This window comes from Elephas maximus, chromosome 7 (genome assembly GCF_024166365.1).
Source record: "Elephas maximus indicus isolate mEleMax1 chromosome 7, mEleMax1 primary haplotype, whole genome shotgun sequence".
In the NCBI taxonomy this organism is placed as follows: domain Eukaryota; kingdom Metazoa; phylum Chordata; class Mammalia; order Proboscidea; family Elephantidae; genus Elephas; species Elephas maximus.
The window spans coordinates 46,019,929-46,041,908 of record NC_064825.1 but is presented as its reverse complement, the minus strand read 5'-3'; the positions used below and the strand labels follow the sequence as shown (position 1 = coordinate 46,041,908).

General features: G+C 37.9%; 1 protein-coding gene across 11 annotated transcripts in view; it reads left to right on the top strand.

Annotated features, from left to right (window-relative positions):
* EMSY (EMSY transcriptional repressor, BRCA2 interacting) overlaps nucleotides 1–21,980 on the top strand; it is a 107,494-nt gene that overhangs the window by 37,237 nt on the left and 48,277 nt on the right. For all 11 annotated transcript variants that reach the window (XM_049889768.1, XM_049889767.1, XM_049889765.1 and 8 more), the window contains one exon: nucleotides 3,672–3,948. In XM_049889768.1, coding sequence (XP_049745725.1) covers nucleotides 3,672–3,948 — 277 coding nt within the window. The remainder of the gene's footprint in view (nucleotides 1–3,671; nucleotides 3,949–21,980) is intronic.

The following is a 21,980-nucleotide window of genomic DNA, read 5'->3' as shown; positions in this document are numbered from 1 at the left end:
CACCAACTTAAAACTTACTCGAGTTATGACAAACCGCAGTTCAGACTGTCAGTGTATGTGGAACATTGCATCTTCCTGGGAGAATGGTACGGGAAAATACATGCAGGGGATATGGGAAAAATTGCTGAGCTGTGTGAACTTTCCCTAAGCATTTAGCCAGGATAATATGATGGAAAACATCAGTGGAAAAATCATCTACACAGCAAGAATGCTGAATTTAGAACTTGATATCACCGATGTGAAACAGCTCATAGATCATGAAGAAGAATTGACAGATCAGGACTTAATGATTTTTGAAGAGGGAAGAAATGCTAAAGAAGAAAGAAATAATGAGAAAGAGGAAGGAGAGAAATAGTCAATAAATTTTACAGTGAAAGGATTAGCTATAGCTTTTCTAAACTAAATCAGGGGCTTCAGTTTCTTGAAAACATGGACCCAAATGCTGATTGCTTTGTTAAAGTTAATAGGCAGTTAGTTACAGGCAGCAGTGAGATCTTACTGTGAAAAAAGGAGAAAGGGCCATACAGATGACTGTCACTAGTTTTTTGACTAAAAATGCCATCCCTATTCCCAGAGATAATCCAGATTATCCAGAACCTTCCACAAGTGGAATTATTACTGCAACTGACAAAATGCCAACATTTTCCAATTCTTCTTCATTGTTGGAGTAAATTTTTATGATTCGTATATTTTTATTTGGTTATGTATTAAAATATGTCTGTAAGTTTATATGTAATGTTTCCAGTCCCCAAAGACAAATAAAGATCGGATTTATAAAGATACTGATAATAAAAGGCAATAATAATGAAAACTAAAAAAAAAAAAAAAAGAAAATGAGGTATTTGACTTATGTCAGAACTGACTTATGATGGAGTCATTGGAATGAAACCCCATCGTAAGCTGGGGACTACCTGTAGTTTTCCAGCCATACTGGCTGAATCTTGAAGTCATTTTTCTGTCTCCCTTTTCGCTGTTATCCATATCAACCTATGGATAAATCTTGTTGGTTTTACCTTTAAAATATACTGAGACTCTGTTCACTTTTTAGTACTTCCACCACAAATGCTTTGTCACCATCATCTCTTCCTGGTTTATCATAGGAGCCTCATAATTTGTCTTCCTGTTTCTGCCTTTACTGCCCTACTCTACTTTTACCTAGCAGTTTTACAAAAATAGACTTTATGTTTTAGAATAATTTTAGATTTACAGAAAAATTGAGAAGATAGTACAGAGAGTTCCCGTATATCCCGCACCCAGTTTCCCTTATTCTTAACATCATTCATTAGTATGGTACATTTGTTAAAATTAATCAATATAGATGCATTATTATTAACTAAAGTCCATGGTTTATTTGGATTCCCTAGTTTTTACCTATTGACTTTCTGTTCCAGGATCCCATCCAGGATACCACATTACATTTACTTGTCATGTCTCCTTAGGCTACTCTCGTCTGTGACAGTGTTTTAGACTTCCCTTGCTTTTGATGATCTTGATAGTTTTGAGGAACACTGGTCAAGTATTTTGTAGGATGCCCCTCTGTTGGAATTTTTCTGATGTTTTTCTGGTGATTAGACTGGGGTTATAGATTTGGGTGAGGAAAATCACAGAGGAAAGGTGACATTTTCATCACGTTGTATCAAGGGTATTGTCTTAGTTATCTAGTGTTGCTATAACAGAAATACCACAAGTGGGTGGCTTTAACAGAAATTTTCTCACAGTTTAGGAGGCTAGAAGTCCAAGTTCAGGGTGCTGGCTCTAGGGGAAGGCTTTCAGTCTCTGTGGGGAGAAATCCTTGTGTCTTGAGCTTGTTTCTTGTTCCTTGGAGATCTCCTTGTGGCTTGGCATCAATCTTCCCCCATCTCTGCTTGCCTAATCCGCTCCTTTTATCTCTTTAAGACATCGACTCAAGATACACCCTACGCTAATCCTGCCGTATTAACAACAGAAAACTCATTCCCAAAAGGGATTATAACCACAGGCATAGAGGTTAAGATTTACAACACATATTTTGGGGGGACACAATTCAATGCATATACTAGCAACGTGATCTTACATGATTTAGTCCTCCATTATTTCTCTGAATTTGTCTCCTCCTACTCTCCACCTGGAAACCCTGGTGTCGTAGTGGTTAAGTTATAGCTGCTAACCAGAAGGTTGGCAGTAGTTTGAATCTACCAGGTGCTCCTTTGAAACCCCGTGGGGCAGTTCTCCTCTGTCCTGTAGGGTCGCTATGAGTCAGAATTGACTCAATGGCAGAGGGTTTGGTTTTTGGTTTGAGACTTCACCTTGGAGTGGTGCAGTGATGAAGAGCTTGGTTGCCAATCAAAAGGTCAGCCACTTCTTGGAAACCGTATGGGGCAGTTCTACTCTGTCCTGTAGGGTCACTGTGAGTTGGAATCAACTTGATAGCAATGGTTTTTTTTTTTTGGTTTTTGGTACCTTAGGAGGAGCGCTGGTGGCACAGTGGTTATAGAACTCAGCTGCTAACCAAAAAGTCAGCAGTTTGAATCCACCAGCTACTCCTTGGAAACCCTTGGGAACAGTTCTCCTCTGTTCCGTAGGGTCACTATGAGTCAGAATCATCTTGACAGCAATGGATTGATTTGGTTTCGGTTTGTGCCTTAGGTAAGGAGCTCTGGTGCGCAGTGGTTAAAGCACTCAGCTGCTAACTGAAAGGTTGGCGGTTTGAATCCACCAGCCGCTCTGTGGGAGAAAGATGTGGCAGTCTGCTTCTGTAAAGATTTACAGCCTTTGAAACCTTATGGGTCAGTTTTACTCTGTCTTATTGGGTTGTTACGAGTTGGAATCGATTTGACGGCAGTGGGTTTTGCTTTACTCTTCCCCTAGGTAGCAACATAGTTCACACGCCAACTTTTGGTCTCTGCTCAGATGTCACCTTATCAGAGATGTCTTCATCGAATATTCTGTAAAAATTGTGCACCACTTCCACCATCATCTGTTCCCTTACTCTGCTTTATTTTCTCTTCCGTTTATCATTACATGTCATATATATACTTTGTTTATTGACCCCCCCCCACTAGAATGTAAATTCTATGAAAGTGTGAGCTTTGTCTGCTTTGTTCATTACTCTATTCCCAGCAGCTAGAACTGTGCCTGGCACATAGTAGATGCTCAATAAATATTTATAAATGAATGAATGTCCAGATTGCTTTCTAGAAAGATTGTGCCTATTTATAAATCCCTAAGCAGTATATTGAAATGCTTACTTTGTTGTATCTTGCACAGCATTGTATGTTGTCTTTTAAGATATTTGATAAAATTGTTACTTTTAAATACATTTTGAGGATTACTAATAAAGGCAAGGAAACCCTGGTGGTGTAGTGGTTAAGAGCTACAGCTGCTAATCAGAAGGTTGACAGTTGGAATCTACCAGGTGCCCCTTGGAAGCCCTATGAGGCAGTTCTACTCTGTCCCGTAGAGTCGCTATGAGTTGGAATCGACTCGATGGCAATGGGTTTGGTTTTTTTTAACGGGTTTAGTAAAGGAAAACTCATGTATTTTTAGTTGTATATTCCTCTCTGTTGAATTGTTTCTTCATGTTTCATAAGCTATTTTTGAATTCTGTATGACTGTGTATCTAGATACATTACAGTATAGTAAAAAAAACAGTATAGTAGGTACATGAAAATAACTTATTTTCCCTCCCTTAGGTTATTATAGTGACCACATCTCCAAGTTCAACCTTCGTGCCGAACATTCTCTCCAAATCCCATAACTATGCAGCAGTCACTAAGCTTGTACCAACATCAGTCATTGCTTCTACAACCCAGAAGCCACCCGTGGTTATAACTGCTTCACAGTCATCTCTGGTCAGTAGCAGCAGCAGTGGTAGCAGCAGCTCTACGCCATCACCTATTCCTAACACGGTTGCGGTAACAGCTGTAGTATCTTCCACACCATCTGTGGTCATGTCAACAGTAGCACAAGGTGAGTGGTGATTTCCGATTTAATTCTGTTTGTTGCTGTGAGGGAATTTTGAAGAAAACTGTGTTTTTTGTGCTTTGGGTATAAAGGTGCCTATTGTTATATCAGGGATTACCAGCCCCCGTCCCCCAGTTTGAGCATACTAAGATAGTGGTTGCTCAGTTTTCTTACATTAATATGCTTATTACTGTAAGATTTTTTAAAAAATGCATAGTATATAACCACATAGGAAATTAACATTCACAAAATGTAGGTTAAATCCTGTCACAGCAAATTCAAAGGAGCCTAACATACTGAAAATTTTTTATGAGGAAGTTGAAATTACATTGCTATGGTTTCTTCAGAAAAAGCAGCAAGTATACAATCTCTACAGATTAAGTTACCCAATAATAAGAAGTTGAAGAAAGAGGATAGTTTCAAGGACATGCCGCTTGCCTTTTCTTTAGGCTCCTGAATTAGAAGTCTGTATGGGTGGATGATGGAGGTGTTACCTGAGAGAGGAACTGAATGCGGAGCTGGAGGACAATTGCTGGTTGATATCAGAGAAGGGAAATGTGGAAACCTAAGTTTCATTTTAACTTAAATCAGTTTAGCTCTCCTCCATATCTCTGTGTTCCTCTTCTATGAAAGGCAGGTAAGATACTGTCAGAAATTTTCTTTTTAGAGTGTTGGTAAGTCTTAGGGATCAGAGGAAAGCATTTATTAACAGATTTCATAGCCATATTTGTAGTCTATTGAAGAGAGCATAGAAGCAATATAGTACAGTACCTGGTATTAGTTTTCATTGTGTTTTACTTGAATAAAATATAGCTTAGACTAGGACTATATCATAGACCAGAACTTCAGAATATCTTAGTTTATGAATTAGTAGTGAAAGCAAACATTCACAGAAAAGCAGTGTTTTTCTGAATGTAGTTACTCAAGGAAACTGTATGATAATTATTTTGAGTTTCTTTTCTAGAGATGTTTAATTTAGATGAGTTCTAAAAAAAAAAAAAATTTTTTTTTTTTTACTAAGAAAATGAGGCATTTTATTTTAAAAAAAAAAAAAAGGTAAACATTGGAGGTGACAATATACAGACTGCAGTTGTAATTCTGACTTCAGAGCTTATGCAGCAGCTCCTATGTACCTTACAGACAAGATGCTGTTCAGTATTTTCTTCTGCTGGAGCCTAGGGACAGGCTGTTTTAAGGCTATCTCTGGAGGGTCACAGAGCGAGTTACTACTACTAAGACCCCTCCCCCTCTAACATTAGCTACTCATAGGAGTGGCTAATGTTAGAGGGGGAGGGGTCTTAGTAGTAGTAACTCGCTCTGTGACCCTGTGTTTATAAGTGTTGAAGTGCTTCCAAAGGTAGAAAGTAGAGGGATATGGATGGTTGGCTAATGCTGTAGGAAGGGAAAAAAACTCCTTAATGTTTGGAAAATGGGAATTCTATAATCGTATCAATTAAAATGGCTATCCTGACTGGCTGGTCATCTAGAGGAAAGGATAATTAAAAATTTTTTTCGTATTATACAAAATTTCAAACATGCAAAAGTAGAGAAAATAGTAAAATGAAGCTCTTGTGCCCATTATCCAGCTTTACCAGTTATCAACACAGCTAACCTTCCTTCATCTGTACAGGAGTTCCCCACACACACTTCTGCTATTTCCCTGCACACACTCCTGCTCTGGAGTGTTTTGAAGCTAATCTGTGTTATCATATAATTTCACCTATAATACTTAAGTATGTATCTCTAAAAGAAAGATCATGACAATACCATTATCACACCTAATTTTAAAAAATAATTTCTTGATATAATAAAATATCCAGTTAGTGTCCAAATTGCCTTAATTGTTTCATAATTTTTTTTTCAGTTAAATTTTTTGAATTAGGATCCAGTGTGGTCCACACATTGCAGTGATTGATATGTGTGTATCTCTTTTAACTCTTGCAATTTATTTGTTGAAGAAACCTCTCATTTTTCCTGGAAGTTTTCCAGTTTGGGTTTTGCTGGTTTCATCCCTGTAGTGGTGTTTAACAAATTCTTCTGTTCATGCATTTTCATAAAACCGGTAGTTAAATCTAGACGCTTAATCAGATTCACATCTGATTGTTTTTGGAGGTAGGGGAATGAACGTTTTATAAGGGATATTGTGTATTTTCAAAGTCCCTGCAAACTGTTAATACAGCTGCTAACCAGAAAAGATTGGAGGTTCAAGTCATGCAGGCCTGGAGATGTACATCCGAAAAATAAGCCACTGAAAACCCCAATGGAGCAGAGTTCCACTGTGATACCCATGGAGTCTCCATGAGTCGGAATCAACTCGAGGGCCACTGGTTTATCGTGTGTATCCTGTTGCAGCACATTAGGAAGCACATAATGTCTGCTTGTCTCTTGTATGATATGAACGTTGTTCAGTGGATACAGGTGTTGCCGAAGAGTTCCAAAGTTATTGATATCCTCTACCGAGATCCATTACTTTATTGGCGGTTGCAAAATGAGTGTTTATTTTCTTCCATTTATTAGCTGGAATTCTTAAAGAAGAACTTTCTGTTATTATCATCGGCTACCCTGAGGTACAATCCACATAGGAAAAGCAGGCTACAAGTGCCCTAGTGTTTCCATGTTTTCAGATAATGTGTTGGTTCAGTGACCAATGAGATTTTTATTCTGTGTATCAAGATGTTTGATTTATATCACTGCATTGCAGATATTCTTTTTGCTGTTCAAATTGTTCCATCCATTCTGGTGTGAGCCTCTTCAAGTTGGCTCCGAAATTCTTTTGACACAACCGTGTTACTCTTTAATATTTGTGATAACAACGTGTTCTGTGCTCATCTTGTATATTTTCTACTCCAGACTTGCAATTAGACATTTCTTCAAGAAACCTTAGTTTATTAGTTAGAAATGGTGTTTAGACATCACAGTCTGGGTACTGTGCGGGTGGTCATTGCTACTGGATTGGTCATTGTTTCTAGATCTTTTCAGTGAACAGAATTAGAGTCTCTTACCCCCTTTTTAAGGAAGAACTGTAATCTTAGGTCATAATGATATTGCCAATTCCAATTGAGAATTAAGGGTTTTTAAACCTTTATCTTACTATTTTTGTGTCCCCCCCCCCCATACTGAGAATCCTGGTTCTTATGACTAATAAAATTACGTATTTGATCTTACCTGAAATATGTGATAGTTTCAGAATAACAAAATCAATATGATGACTAACGATATGAGTACTAAACACAATTTAAAATTTTATTGTGGTTCTTAGAGTATTCTCACTAAGGACATGTAGTGAAATTACTGTATTTGAAATTAAAGCAATTTAAAATAATTATTTTCTCTGTGCTCAAGCACTAATTTGATATATAATAAGGTTAATTTGTTTTATCTTTTTAGAGATTGCCATTTCAATTTTTTTATTTAAAATTTTAATCATGCTTTAAGTGAAAGTTTACAAATTGAGTCAGTCTCTCATACAAAAATTTATATACACCTGGCTATATACTCCTAATTGCTCTCCCCCTAATGAGACAGCACACTCCTTCCGTGTCCATTCAGCCAGCTTCTGATCTCCTGTGCCCTCTTAGCTCCCCTCCAGACAGGAGATGCCAACATAGTCTCATGTGCCTACTTGATCCAAGAAGCTCAGTCCTCATCAGTATCATTTTCTATTCCATAATCCAGTCCAATCCCTGTCTGAAGAGTTGGCTTTGGGAATGGTTCCTACCTTGGGCTAACAGAAGGTCTGGGGACCATGACCTCTGGGGTCCTTCTAGCCTCAGTCAGACCATTAAGTCTGGTCTTTTTACAAGAATTTGAGGTCTGCATGCCACTGCTCTCCTGCTCCCTCAGGGGTTCTCTGTTGTGTTCCCTGTCAGGGCAGTCATCAGTTGTAGCCAGGCACCATCTAGTTCTTCTGGTCTCAGGCTGGTATAATCTCTGGTTTATGTGGCCCTTTCTGTCTCTTGGGCTCATAATTACCCTGTGTCTTTGGTGTTCTTCATTCTCCTTTACCCCAGGTGGCTTGAGACCAATTGATGCATCTTAGATGGCTGCTTGCTAGCCAATTGACTTAGATGTCCCCTGAAACCATGGTCCTGAAACCCCTGCCCCTGCTACGCTGGCCTTCGAAGCATTGAGTTTATTCCAGAAACTTCTTTGCTTTTGGTTTAGTCCAGTTGTGCTGACCTTTCCTGTATTGTGTGTTGTCTTTCCCATCACCTAAAGAAGTTCCTATCTACTATCTAATTAGTGAATACCCTTTTCCAACTCCCCCTACCTCCCCCTTCTCGTAACCATCAAAGAATATTTTCTTCTCTGTTTAAACTATTTCTTGAGTTCTTAAAATAGTGGTCTTATACAATATTTGTACTTTTGCAACTGACTAATTTCACCCAGCATAATGCCTTCCAGATTCCTCCACGTTATGAAATGTTTCACAGATTCATCACTGTTCTTTATTGATATGTAGTATTCCATTGTGAATATACCATAATTTATTCATCCATTCATCTGTTGATGGACACCTTGGTTGCTTCCATCTTTTTGCTATTGTAAACAGTGCTGCGATGAACGTGGGTGTGCATGTATCTGTTTATGTAAAGGCTCTTATTTCTCTAGGATATATTCCAAGGAGTGGGATTGCTGGATTGTATGGTAGTTCTATTTCTAGTTTTTTAAGGAAGCGCCAAATTGATTTCCAATGTGGTTGTACCATTTTACATTCCCACCAGCAGCATATAAGTGTTCCAATCTCTCCACAGCATCTCCGACATTTATTGTTTTGTGTTTTTTGGATTAATGCCAACCTTGAAATCTCATTGTAGTTTTGATGTGCATTTCTCTAATGGCTAATGATAGTGAGCATTTCCTCATGTATCTGTTAGCTACCTGAAAGTCTTCTTTAGTGAAGTGTCTATTCATATCTTTTGCCCATTTTTTAATTGGGTTATTTGTCTTTTCATAGTTGAGTTTTTGCAGTATCATGTAGATTTTAGAGATCAGGCGCTGATCAGAAATGTCATAGCTAAAAACTTTTTCCCAGTCTGTAGGTAATCTTTTTACTCTTTTGGTGAAGTCTTTAGATGACCATAGGTGTTTGATTTTTAGGAGCTCCCAGTTATCTAGTTTTTCTTCTGCATTGTTAGTAATGTTTTGTATACTGTTTATGCCATGTATTAGGTCTCCTAACGTTGTCCCTATTTTTTCTTCCATGATCTTTATCGTTTTAGATTTTCTATTTAGGTCTTTGATGCATTTTGAGCTCGTTTATGTGCTTGGAGTGAGGTATGGGTCTTGTTTCATTTTTTAGTGGATGGATATCCAATTATGCCAGCACGATTTATTAAAAAGACTGTCTTTCCCGCCATTTAACTGTTTTGGGGCCTTTGTCAAATATCAACTGCTCATATGTGGATGGATTTATGTCTGGATTCTCAGTTCTGTTCCATTGGTCTGTGTGTCTGTTGTACCAGTACCAGACTGTTTGACTACTGTGGCAGTATAATAGGTTCTAAAATCAGGTAGAGTGAGCTCTGCCACTTTATTCTTCTTTTTCAGTAATGCCTTATTTATCCGGGGTCTCTTTCCCTTCCATATGAAGTTGGTGATTTGTTTCTCCATCTCAGTAAAAAATGCCGATGGAATTTGAATCGGAATTGCATTGTATCTGTAGATCGCTTTTGGTAGAATAGACATTTTTACAATGTTAAGTTCTTCCTATCCATGAGTAAGGTATGTTTTTCCACTTATGTAGGTCTCTTTTGATTTCTTGCAATAGTGTCTTGTAGTTTTCTTTGTATAGGTCTTTTACATGTCTGGTAAGATTTATTCCTAAGTATTTATCTTCTTGGGGGCTACTGTAAATGGTATTGATTTTGTGATTCCTCCTTGATGTTCTTTTTGTTGGTGTAGAGGAAGCCAACTGATTTTTGTTTATCTTGTATCTTGATACTCTGCTGAACTCTTTTATTAGTTTTAGTAGTTTTCTTGAGGATTCTTTAGGGATTTTGTTTTTTTTTTTTTAAGATCATGTCACCTGCAAATAGAGATAATTTTACTTCTTCCTTGCCAATCCGAATGCCCTTTACTGCTTTATCTAGCCTAATTGCTCTGGCCGGGCTACCTCCAACATAGTGTTGAATAAGAGTGGTGATAAAGGGCATCCTTGTCTGGTTCCCGATCTCAAAGGGAATGCTTTCAGCCTCTCTCCATTGAGGATGATGTTGGCTTTTGGCCTTATATGAATGCCTTTTATGATGCTAAAGAACTTTCCTTCTATTCCTATTTTGCTAAGAGTTTTTTATCATGAATGGGTGTTGAACTTTGACAAATGCCTTTTCTGCATTAATTGATAAAATCATGTCATTTTTGTCTTTTGTTTCATTTATATAGTGGATTACTTTAATTGTTTTTCTAATGTTGAACCATCCCTGCATACCTGGTATGAATCCCACTTGGTCATGGTGAATTATTTTTTTGATATGTTGTTGAATTCTATTGGCTAGAATTTTGTTGAGGATTTTTGCATCTCAGTTCATGAGGGATATAAGTCTGTAATTTTCTTTTTTGTGGTGTCTTTACCTGGTTTTGGTATCAGGGATATGGTGGCTTCATAAAATGAGTTTGGGAGTATTCCGTCCTTTTCTATCTTCTGAAATACCTTTAGTAGTAGTGGTATTAACTCTTCTCTGAAAGTTTGTTAGAACTCTACAGTGAAGCTGTCCGGGCCAGGGCTTTTTTTTGTTGGGAGTTTTTTGATTTCCTTTCCAGTCTCTTTTGTTATGGGTCTATTTAGTTGTTCTACTTCTGTTTGTATTAATTTAGGTAGGTAGTGTGTTTCTAGGAATTCATCCACTTTTTCTAGGTTTTCAAATTAGTTAGAGTACAATTTTTTGTAGTAATCTGATGTGATTCTTTTAATTTCAGTTGGGTAGGTTTGTAATGTCGCCCATCTCATTTCTTGTTCAGGTTATTTGCTTCCTCTCATGTTTTTCTTTTGTCAGTTTGGCCAATGGTTTATCAATTTTATTGATTTTTTTCAAAGAACCAGCTTTTGGTCTTGCTAATTCTTTCAATTGTTTTTCTGTTTTCTATTTCATTTCGTTCTGCTCTAATTTTTATTATTTGCTTTCTTCTGGTGCCGGAGGGTTTCTTTTGTCACTCTCTATTTGTTCAAGCTGTAGGGATAATTCTTTGATTTTGGCCCTTCTTTTTGTGTGCATGCTTTTATTGATATAAATCGACCTTTGAGCACTGCTTTCGCTGTGTCCCAAAGGTTCTGATAGGAAGTGTTTTCGTTCTCATTGGAATCTATGAATTTCTTTATTCCATCCTTAATGTCTTCTATAATCCAGTCTTTTTTGAGCAGGGTGGTGTTCAGTTTCCAAGTGTTTGATTTCTTTTCCCTGGTTTTTCTGTTATCGATTTCTATTTTTATGGTCTTCTTGTCAGAGAAGATGCTTTGTAATAGTCCAATGTTTTGGATTCTGCTAAGGCTTGCTTTATGACCTAATATGTGGTCTATTCTAGAGGATGTTCCACGTGCATTAGAAAAGAAAGTATACTTGGCTACCATTGGGTGGAGTGTTCTGTATATGTCTATGAGGTCAAGTTGGTTGATTGTGGCATTTAGATCTTCTGTGTCTTTATTGAACTTCTTTCTGGATGTCCTGTCTTTCACCAAAAGTGGTGCGTTGAAGTCTCCTACTATCATTGTGGAGCTGCCTGTCTCACTTTTCAATGCTGATTGAGTTTGTTTTATGTATCTTGCAGCCCTGTCATTGGGTACATAAATATTTAGTATAGTTATATCCTCGTGGTATATTGTCCCTTTAATCATTATATAGTGTCCTTCCTTATCCTTTATGATAAATTTAACTTTAAAGTCTTTTTTATCAGAAATTAATATTGCCACTCCTGCTCTTTTTTGATTGTTGTTTGCTTGCTGTATTTTTTTCCATCCTTTGAGTTTTAGGTTGTTTGTGTCTCTAAGTCTAAGGTGTGTCTCCTGTTGGCAGCATATAGATGCATACTGTTTTTTAATCCATTCAGCCACTCTCTGTCTCTTTATTGGTGAGTTTAGTCCATTTACATTCAGTGTGATTATGGATAGGTATGAATTTAGTGCTATCATTTTGATGTCTTTTTCTGTGTGTTGTTGACAGTTTCTTTTTCCCACTTAATTTTTTATCCTGAGTAGATTATCGTTATATATTGTCTTTTCCTTGAATTCGTTGCCATTGATTTTTTTTCTATGGAGTCTCTATTTTTTCTTGTATTTTATTTTGATGTGTAGGATAGTTTGTCTCCTTTGTAGTTACCTTATTATTTATGCCTATTTTTCTGAATGTAAACCTGAGTTTTATTTCTTTGTACTGCCTTGTCTTCTCCATATGAAAGATCTGTGACTGCATTTCTTAATCCCTCTTTATTGTTTTAATGTTGTCTTCTTTTACATAATAACATCACTATTTCCCTGTTTTGAGTGTTTTTTTTTTTTTAATCTTGATTTATGTTTGTGATTTTCATGTCTGGGTTGACATCTGATTGCTCTGCCCAGTGTTCTCGTCTTGGGTTGATACCTGATATTATACCCAAAGAGCTCCCTTTAGTGTTTCTTGTAGTTTTGGTTTGGTTTTCACGAATTCCCTAATCTTCTGTTTATCTGGAAATGTCCTAACATCACCTTCATATCTGAGAGACCGTTTTGCTGGATATATGATTCTTGGCTGGCAATTTTTTTCCTTTCAGTTTTTTAAATAAGTCAGTCCATTGCCTTCTTGCCTTTGTAGTTTCTACTGAGTAGTCTGAGATTATTCTTACTGGCTCTCCTGTGTAGGTGACTTTTTGTTTATCCCTAGCTGCTCTTAAAATTCTCTCTTTATCTTTCGTTTTGGCAAGTTTGATTATAATATGTCTTGGTGACTTTCTTTTAAAATCCTTATGTGGAATTCGATGAGCATCTTGGATAGATATCTTCTCATCTTTCACTATATCAGGTAAGTTTTCTACCAACAAATCTTCAACAATTTTCTCTGCATTTTCTGTTATCCTTCCCTGTTCTGGTACTCCAATCACATGTAGATTATTTCTCTTGGTAGAGTCCCATATGATTCTTAAGGTTTCTTCATTTTTTAAAAAATTATTTTATCTGATTTTTCTTCAAATATATTGGTTCCATGTGCTTTATCTTCAAGTTCAGAAATTCTGCCTTCTAGTTTCTCAATTCTGCTCCTCTGACTTTCTACTGAGTTGTGTAATTCTGTAATTTTATTGTTAACCTTCTGAATTTCTGATTGCTGTCCGCCTGTGGCTTTTTCCGGCTTATTAAATTTTTTATCATGTTCCAGAATAGCGTTTTTAATTTCTTCAAATGCTTTATCTCTGTGTTCCTTGGGAAACCCTGGTGGCGTAGTGGTTAAGTGCTACGGTTGCTAACCAAAGGATCGGCAGTTTGAATCTGCCAGGTGCTCCTTGGAAGCTCTATGGGGCAGTTCTACTCTGTCTTATAGGGTTGCTATGAGTCGGAATCGACTCAACAGCAGTGGGTTTGGTTTTTTTGGGTTTGGTGTGTTGCTTGGCTTGTTCTGCATATTGCCTGATCTCCTTCCCAGTTCCATTCCTGATGTCTTGATGAGTTCTGTATATTAATGTTTTAAATTCTGCATCTGGTAATTCCAAGACAGCACCTTCATCCAGAAGATCCGTTGATTCTTTGTTTTGAGAGCTCGTTGAGGTGATCATGGTCTGTTTCTGTATGTGACTTCTTATTGACTGTTTTCTCCAAGCCATCCATGAGTTATTGTATTAGTTTATTTTATGTTTGCTTACTATATTCTAGCTTCTTGCTTTGTTTCGTTTTGGTATGTCCAAATGGGTTACTTGAGTGAGCTAGCCTGATTATTTTCGCCTCTGAAGCTCTGACGTTCTGTCACCAGATGGCTAGAGCTGTTACCAGGTACATCAGTCTGGGAGTCCGTTCACTTTTCTTGTGTGAATTCAGCTGAGGTGTGCAGGTAGCTGGTCATCTAGTGTGTGGTACAGGCTCTGTCCTACAGTCTTAGAGGGGCATGGGTGATTGGTGTAGGTACCAGTATCTGGTTGCAGCAGGGGGTCATGCTCTGAATGAGGCAGGGGGCTGAGAACCGTTCCTTGAATGTCTGTGAGGAAAGTGCATCCCTGTGCTGTAGAGCGTACAGGTGGGTGGGTCATGGGCACCCAGTGCTTTTGTTAGTGAGGACTGGGAGGTACCAGTTATCCTTGGTTCCCTGTCACCAGTGGCTGGGTGACCTGAGTGGAGCCACCAGTCCTTATGTCCCTGATGTGGGTAGGTGAGGAGCCTATTTAATAGGCAAAATGGTGTCAAATATCAAACACCCACCATTTCACAGCACAGCTGAAACGGTTGCAGTCTGCCAACAAGGGCCTGTTCTCCTAAAATAAGCCCACATAGGTCCACGCAGGGGAGAAAGGTATTCAAAGTGCAGGGACCATTTATTCCTGGACAGCAGCCACTTGTGTCCTGGGCTCCCCGTTAGTGGAGCTGGCAAATTATCTTATCCCCCAATTGTGAATTTATTCCTACTCCAAGGCTGGGACAATGGCTCCAGGCGCTCAACACGGCCTATTTCAGGCCCAGGGAAATCAACAGCCACCGAAGCCGGCTTGGGGGCTGGGGGCCCGGTAAAATATGCACAAGTAATTATCTTTTGCTGAGATCGCTGTTCTTCTCTGGTTCCGGAGGTGTGAGTAGGCTGTGTGGCTGGCTGCTTCTTCCTGAGGCAGCTGTGGCTGAACGCTACCACCGGCCCGCCGCAGCCGCTCCCAGGAATGGTACCAGAGGGATCCCAGTGATTTAGGTCCGGTAACTCCTCTCCGTTTCTGAACCGTCTCTCCCTCTGCCTGCCGCTCAGTCCATTTTCTAACTTTTCCTTTGATGTTCAGGGCTCTTAGCTTGTCATAAATATAATAGTTTCAGTAGTGTTCTCGGGTCTTTGTTGTAAGAGGGATCGCAGGAAGCGTCTGGCTATTCTGCTGTCTTGGCCCTGTCTCCCTAAATTTTTTTGCTTTGCTTATAATTGTGTAAAATATTTATAGTTCCAAAGTCAAATCTTCAAAACAACGTGTTCTGCAAAATCTGCATTTATCCATAAATCCTTCACTGTATTGTGTCCTTCTCTTATAAAAAAAACAAAACCAATCTCATCGCCTTTGAGTCAGTTCTGACACATAGTGACCCTATAGGACAGAGCAGAACTGTCCCATAGGATTTTCAAGGAGTGGCTGGTGGATTTGAACTGTCGAGCCTGAGCTCTTAACCACTGCACCACCAGGGCTCCTCCCCCTTTTCTTTTCTTTAATAAGGCTTTTATTTATTATTACTTTTTTTAAACACATAAATAAATATGTAGGTTATATTTTTCCTCTTTCTTAGATGAAAGGTAGCATATTACGCACACTGTTAATGTTTCGAGAAGATCATTTTTAATTGAGTGGTTTTAAGTTTGATGCTGCTAATACCAAAAAAGATGTTAGTTAAAATGTGGTTTGTGTCTGTATAAAGTTATTCCCTTATTATTGGACATTCAGAGTATATCCAGTTTTGAATGTTATAGATTTAACTGTAGTAAACATCTTTGTGAATTTAATTGACCCTTGTTTTTAATTAGAACCAGCTCTCAGGAGCAGGATTACCAAATCACAGGGTTGAAATTTTTTGGTGGATTTTGCTAATGACATATTTTATCTCCCTGAAGTGTACCATCTTTGAGTGTTTCACTAGTGTCTTGCCACTGTAAAGTTTTTCTGTTTACAAAAAAAAAAAGTGCTAATTCCTAGGATTCAAAACAAAACGCAGCTGAATGGCTTACTGTTTAATCAATCAAGTGTTTCAAATCTGTTTTTTAAAATTCTTTAGCGTCTGTGGGTATAAGACAAAATGCAGTGTAATGTTATTACATTTATGTATCTTTTATTCCCCTCCACTTAAACACACGGCGTTTTTCTTTCTTCGTCTTTATTGAGGAATAATTCACATATAATTTGCCAATTTTAAGTAGACATTATGATGCTATTTTTTTCCGTCACCTACTGCTCCCCCTAACCTGAGGTAACCACTAGTCTTCTTTTGTATTGATGGATTTATCCATTCCAGATATTTCCTATAAGTGAGATTATATAATATTTGTCCTTTTGTGTCTGTCTTATTACACTTAGCATAATGTTTTTCAAGGTTCATCCATACATGGCGGCATGTATCAGAACTTCACTTTTCTTTATAGCTGAATAATACTACATTGTGTGTATATACCACAGTTTTTTTTTTTTTTTTTATAAACATGAGTTGTTTTCCACATTTTAGCTGTTGTAAAAAATGTTGTAATGTACGTTGGTGTACATATGTCTTCTTGAGTAGCTGCTTTGGATTCTTTTGGTTATATACCTAGGAATGGAATTGCTGGGTCATGTGGTATTTCTATGTTTAACTTTTTTAGAAAGCACCAAACTGTTTTCCATAGCAAATGCACCAGTTTACATTCCCCCCGGCAGCGTATGAGTGTTCTGCTTTCTCCACAACCTCACAAATACTTGTTTTTGATAGTGGCCATCCTAGTGAGTATGAAGTGGTATCTCATTGTGGTTTTGGTCTGCATTTCACTAATGACTAATGATGTTGAGTATCCTTTCATGTACTTTTTAGCCATTTATATATCTTCTTTGGAGAAATGTCTATTTATGTCTTTTGCCCATTTTTTAAATTGGGTTGTTAGTCTTTTTATTATTGGGCTTTAAGGGTTCTTTATACATTTTGGGGCCCTGGTGGTACAGTGGTTAAGTGTTAGCAGTTTGAATCCCCCAGCTGCTCCTTGGAAATCCTATGGGGTAGTTTTCCTCTGTCCCGTAGGGTCGCCATGAGTTGAAATCAAGTCGACGGCTACAGGGAATTTTTAAGTTCATACATTTTAGATATTAAACCCTTATCTGATATATGGTTAGCAAATATTCCCTCTCATTCTGTCGATTGTCTCTTCACTTTCTTAATAGTGTCCCTTGATGCAATGGAAAGTTTTTAATTTTGGTGCGGTCCAATTCATCATTTTTTTGTTGTTGTTTGTGTTTTATCGTTTATAAAGATTCATTGCCTAAAGAAAGGTCTTCAAGCTTTACCCCTATGTTTTCTTCTAAGTTTTATCATTTTGGCTCTTATATTTAAGTCATGCATTCATTTTGAATTAATTTTCGTATGTTGTGTGAGGTATGGGCCTAGCTTCATTCTTTTGCGTATTGAAACCCAATTGTCCCAGCACCATTTGTTGAAGAGGCTATTCTTTCCCCACTGAATGTATCTGGTACCCTTAACAAAAGTCAATTGGCCATAGATGTATGGGTTTATTTCTAGATTCTCAATTCTATTCCATTGTTCTGTATGTTTATCATTATACCAGTACCATATTGTTTTAATTACTGTAGCTTTTTTTTTTTTTTTATAGTATATTTTTTTATAGTATATTTTGGGTACTATAATTCCTCTTACTTTGTTCTTCTTTTTCAAGATTGCTTGGGCTGTTATCAGGCCCGTTGCAATTCCGTATAAACTTGAGGATTGGTTTTCCATTTCTACAAAAAGCTGTTGGAATTTTGACGGGATTGCATTGAATCAATAGATTGCTTCAGGTGGTATTGACATCTTAACAGTATTAAGTCTTTCAGTCCATCAGCATGGAATGTCCTTCCATTTATTTAGATCTTCTTTAATTTCGTTCGTCAATATTTTATAGTTTTCATTGTACAAATCTTTCACTTTCCTGGTTAAATTTATTCCTAGGTATTTTATTCTTTCAGATGCTATTTTAAAAGGAATGGTTTTCTTAATTTCCTTATCAAATTGTTCATTGCTGAGGTATAGAAACACAAATGATTTTTTTGTGTTGATCTTGAACCCTGCAACTTTGCTGAATTAGTTAGTTTTTTTTTTAGTAGCTTTCTTGTGGATTCTTGAGGATTTTCTAAATGTAGCATCATGTCATTTGCAAATAAAGGTAGTTTTACTTTTCTGATTTAGATCCCTTTTACTTATTTTCCTTTCCCAATTGCCCTGGCTAGGATTTCTGGTACAATGCTGAATAGCAGTGGCGAAAGCAGCATCTTCATCTTGTTCCTGATCTTAGGGGGAAAGCTTTCAGTCTTTCACCATTGAGTGTAATATTCTCTGTGTTTTTTTCATAAATACCTTTTATCATGGTGAGGAGTTTCCCTTCTGTGATGGTTAAGATTGTGTGTCAACTTGGCTTGGCTGTGATTCTCAGTGTTTATATGTGATCACACTTGTGATGGAATCTGCTGTGAGTAGCCAATCAGTTGAAGGGGAGTGTGGCCTGCATCTGAATATAAGCAGATGTTCTGGCTTTTTGCTTGCTCTGGATCCTGCGGCTGCCTCCTGTTCGTCTGACCTCTGATTCTTGGGACATGAGCTGTCAGCTTATCTGCCGATCTTAGGATTCGTCGATATTCACACCCTGTGTGTGGGAACCCTGTCCTCCAACCTGCTGATCTTGGATTCGCCAGCCCCTGCAGGTACATGAATAAGTAGAAGCCTTGCGGTCTTGCCTGCCAAACTTGGGATTCGTTGATCTTCACAGTCTGTGAGCAAGAGCCCTGCTCTCTGACCGGCCAGTGTTGGGTTCACCAGCCTACGTGAATCGAGAGAAGCCTCTATCCTGATCCACAGACTTGGGATGTTCCAGCCTCTACAATCTTATGAGCCGTATACACTTTACTGGTTTTGCTTGTCTAGAGAACCCAGCCTAAGACACCTTCTATTCCTAGTTTGCTGAGTTTTTAATCATGAAAGGGTGTTCAGATTTGTCAGATCCCTTTTTCTGTGTCAATTGAAATGATCATGTGTTTTTTTTCCCCTTCATTCTATTAATGTGATCTATTGCATTGATTGATTTTCTTACATTGAACCAACCTTGCGTTCCTGGAATAAATTTCATTTGGTTGTTTTATATAACTCTTTTAATATGTTATTGGATTCAGTTTGCTGGAATTTTATTGAGGATTTTTCCATCTATGTCATAAGGGGTATTGATCTAGAGTTTTCGTACAGTGTCTTTATCTGGGCTTAGTATCAGAGTAATGCAGGTCTCATAAAATGAGTTAGTCAATTTTCCATCTTCTATTTTTTGGGAAGAGTTTGAGTAGAATTGGTGCTAATTTTTTAAATATTCAGTAGAATTCACTAGTGAAGCCGTCTTATTCTGACTTTCCTTGTTGGAAGGTTTTTTTTTTTTTTTCCATTATTGTACTTGAGATGAAGGTTTACAGAACAAACTAGCTTCTCATTAAACAGTTAGTATACATATTGTTTTGTGACATTGTTTACCAATCTCATGACATGTCAACACTCTCCCTTCTCAACTTTGGTTCCCTATTACCAGCTTTCCTGTCCCCTTCTGCCTTCTCATCCTTGCCCTTGGGCTGTTGTGCCCCTTTAGTCTTGTTTTGTTTTATGGGCCTGTCTAATCTTTGGATGAAGGGTGAACCTCAGGAATGACTTTATTACTGAGTTAAAAGGGTGTCTCGAGGTCCATACGCTTGGGGTTTTTCCAGTCTCTGTTAGGCTAGTAAGTCTGGTCTTTTTTTGTGAGTTAGAATTTTGTTCTGTTTTTCTCCAACGCTGTCCAGGACCCTCTATTGTGATCCCTGTCAGAGCAGTCGGTGGTGGTACCCGGGTACTATCTAGTTGTATGGGACTCAGTCTAGTGGAGGCTGTGGTAGTTGTGGTCCATTAGTCCTTTGGACTAATCTTTCCCTCGTGTCTTTGGTTTTCTTCATTCTCCCTTGCTTCCAAAGGGGTGAGACCAGAGGAGTGTCTTAGATGGCCACTCACAGGCTTTTAAGACCCCAGGCACTACTCACCAAAGTAGAATATAGAACGTTTTCTTTATAGACTTATGTTATGCGAGTTGAGCTAGATGTTCCCCGAGGTCATGGTCCCCACAGCCCTCGGCCCAGCAATTTGGTCCCTCAGGGAGTTTGGATGTGTCTGTGGAGCTTCTTTGACCCTGCCCTGGATAAGTTGTGCTGGCTTCCCCAGTATTGTGTACTGTCTTACCCTTCACCAAAGTTATCAGTTATCTATTGTCTATTTAGTGTTTTTCCGTCCCCACCCATCCCCTCTCTTGTAACCATCAAAGATTATTCCTTTTTGTATGTAAAGCTTTTCATTAATTTTTATAGTATTGGTCTCATACAGTATTTGTCCTTTTGTGATTGTAATGCCTTCCAGATTCATCCATGTCCTGAGATGCTTCACAGATTGGTCATTGTTCTTTTTTATTGCATAGTACTCCATTGTGTATATGTACCATTGTTTGTTTATCCATTCCTCTGTTGACAGACATCTAGGTTGTTTCCATCTTTTTGCGATTGTAAACAATGCTGCAGTGAACATGGGTGTGCATATGTCTATTCACGTGATGACTCTTATTTCTCTAGGATATAGTTCTGGGAGTGGGATTGCTGGATCATATGGTATTTCTGTTTCTAGCTAAGGAAGTGTTGTATCATTGTCCAAAATGGTTGTATCATTTTGCATTCCCACCAGCAGCACATAAGATTTCCAGTCTCCCCACAGCCTTTCCAACATGTATTATTTTCTGGTGTTTTTGATTCGTGCCAGTAATGCCGGGGTGAGATGGCATCTCGTTGTGGTTTTGATTTGCATTTCTCTAATGGCTCATGATTCGGAGCATTTCCTCATGTGTCTTTTAGCCACTTGAATGTGTTCTTTGGTGAAGTGTCTGCTCATTTCCTTTGCCCACCTTTTTAATTGGATTATTTGTCTTTTTGTTGTAGAGGCGTTGGATTTTCCTGTAGGTTTTAGGGATTAAATGTTTGTCAGATTTGTCATAGCCAAAAATTTTTTCCCAGTCTGTAGGTTCTCTTTTTACTCTTTTTGGTGAAGTCTTTTGATGAGCTTAAGTGTTTAGTTTTTAGAAGATCCCAGTTATCTAGCTTATCTTCTGAAGTTTGTGTGTTGTTCGTTAGTAGTAGTTTGTGTCCTGTTACAGCCGTGTATTAAGGCCTCTAGCACTGACCCTGTTTTTTGTTCTATGATCTTTATAGTTTTTGATTTTATATTTAAGCCTTTGATCATTTTGATTTAGTTTGTGTGTATGGTGTGAGGTATGGGCCCTGTTTCATTTTTTTGCAGATGGACATCCAGATTTGTCAGCACCATTTGTTAAGAAGACTGTCTTTTCCCCATTTGATGGACTTTGGGCCCTTGTCAAAGATCAGGTGACCATAGGTGGATGGATTTACATCTGGGTTCTCAGTTCGGTCCCATTGGTCAGTGTATCTCTTGTTGTACCAGTATTAGGCTGTTTTGACTACCATAGCCATATAGTAGGTTCTGAGGTCAAGTAGAGTGAGTGCTCCTACTTTATTCTTCTTTTTCAACAGTGTTTTACTTATCCAGGGCTCCTTCCTTTTCCATATAAAGTTAATGATTAGTTTTTCCATCTCTTTAAAGAATGTTGTTTGGATTGGGATTGCATAGTATTTGTAAATTGCTTTGAGTAGAATTGTCATTTTCACAATGTGGAGCCTACCTATCCATGAGTGTGGTATGTTTTTCCACTTAAGTAATCATTTTTGTTTCCTTGCAGTAGTGTTTTGTAGTTTTCTTTGAATAGGTCTTTTACATCCCTGGTGAGATTTATTCCTAAGTATTTAGTTTTTTTTTAGGGGCTATTAATTTTTTTTTTTTTATAAATGGTATTGTTTTCTTGATTTCCTTTTCATAGTTCTCTTTATTGGTGTATAGGAATTCAACTGATTTTTGTATGTTTATCTTGTATCCTGTTACTCTGCTGAATCTTTCTATTAGTTCCAGTAGTTTTCTTGTGGAGTCCTGCGTTTTCTATGTATAATGTCATTTGCAAATAGGGACAGTTTAACATCTTCATTACCAACTTGGATTCCATTTGTTTCTTTTTCTTGCCACATTGCTCTAGCTAAGACTTCCAGCACAATGTTAA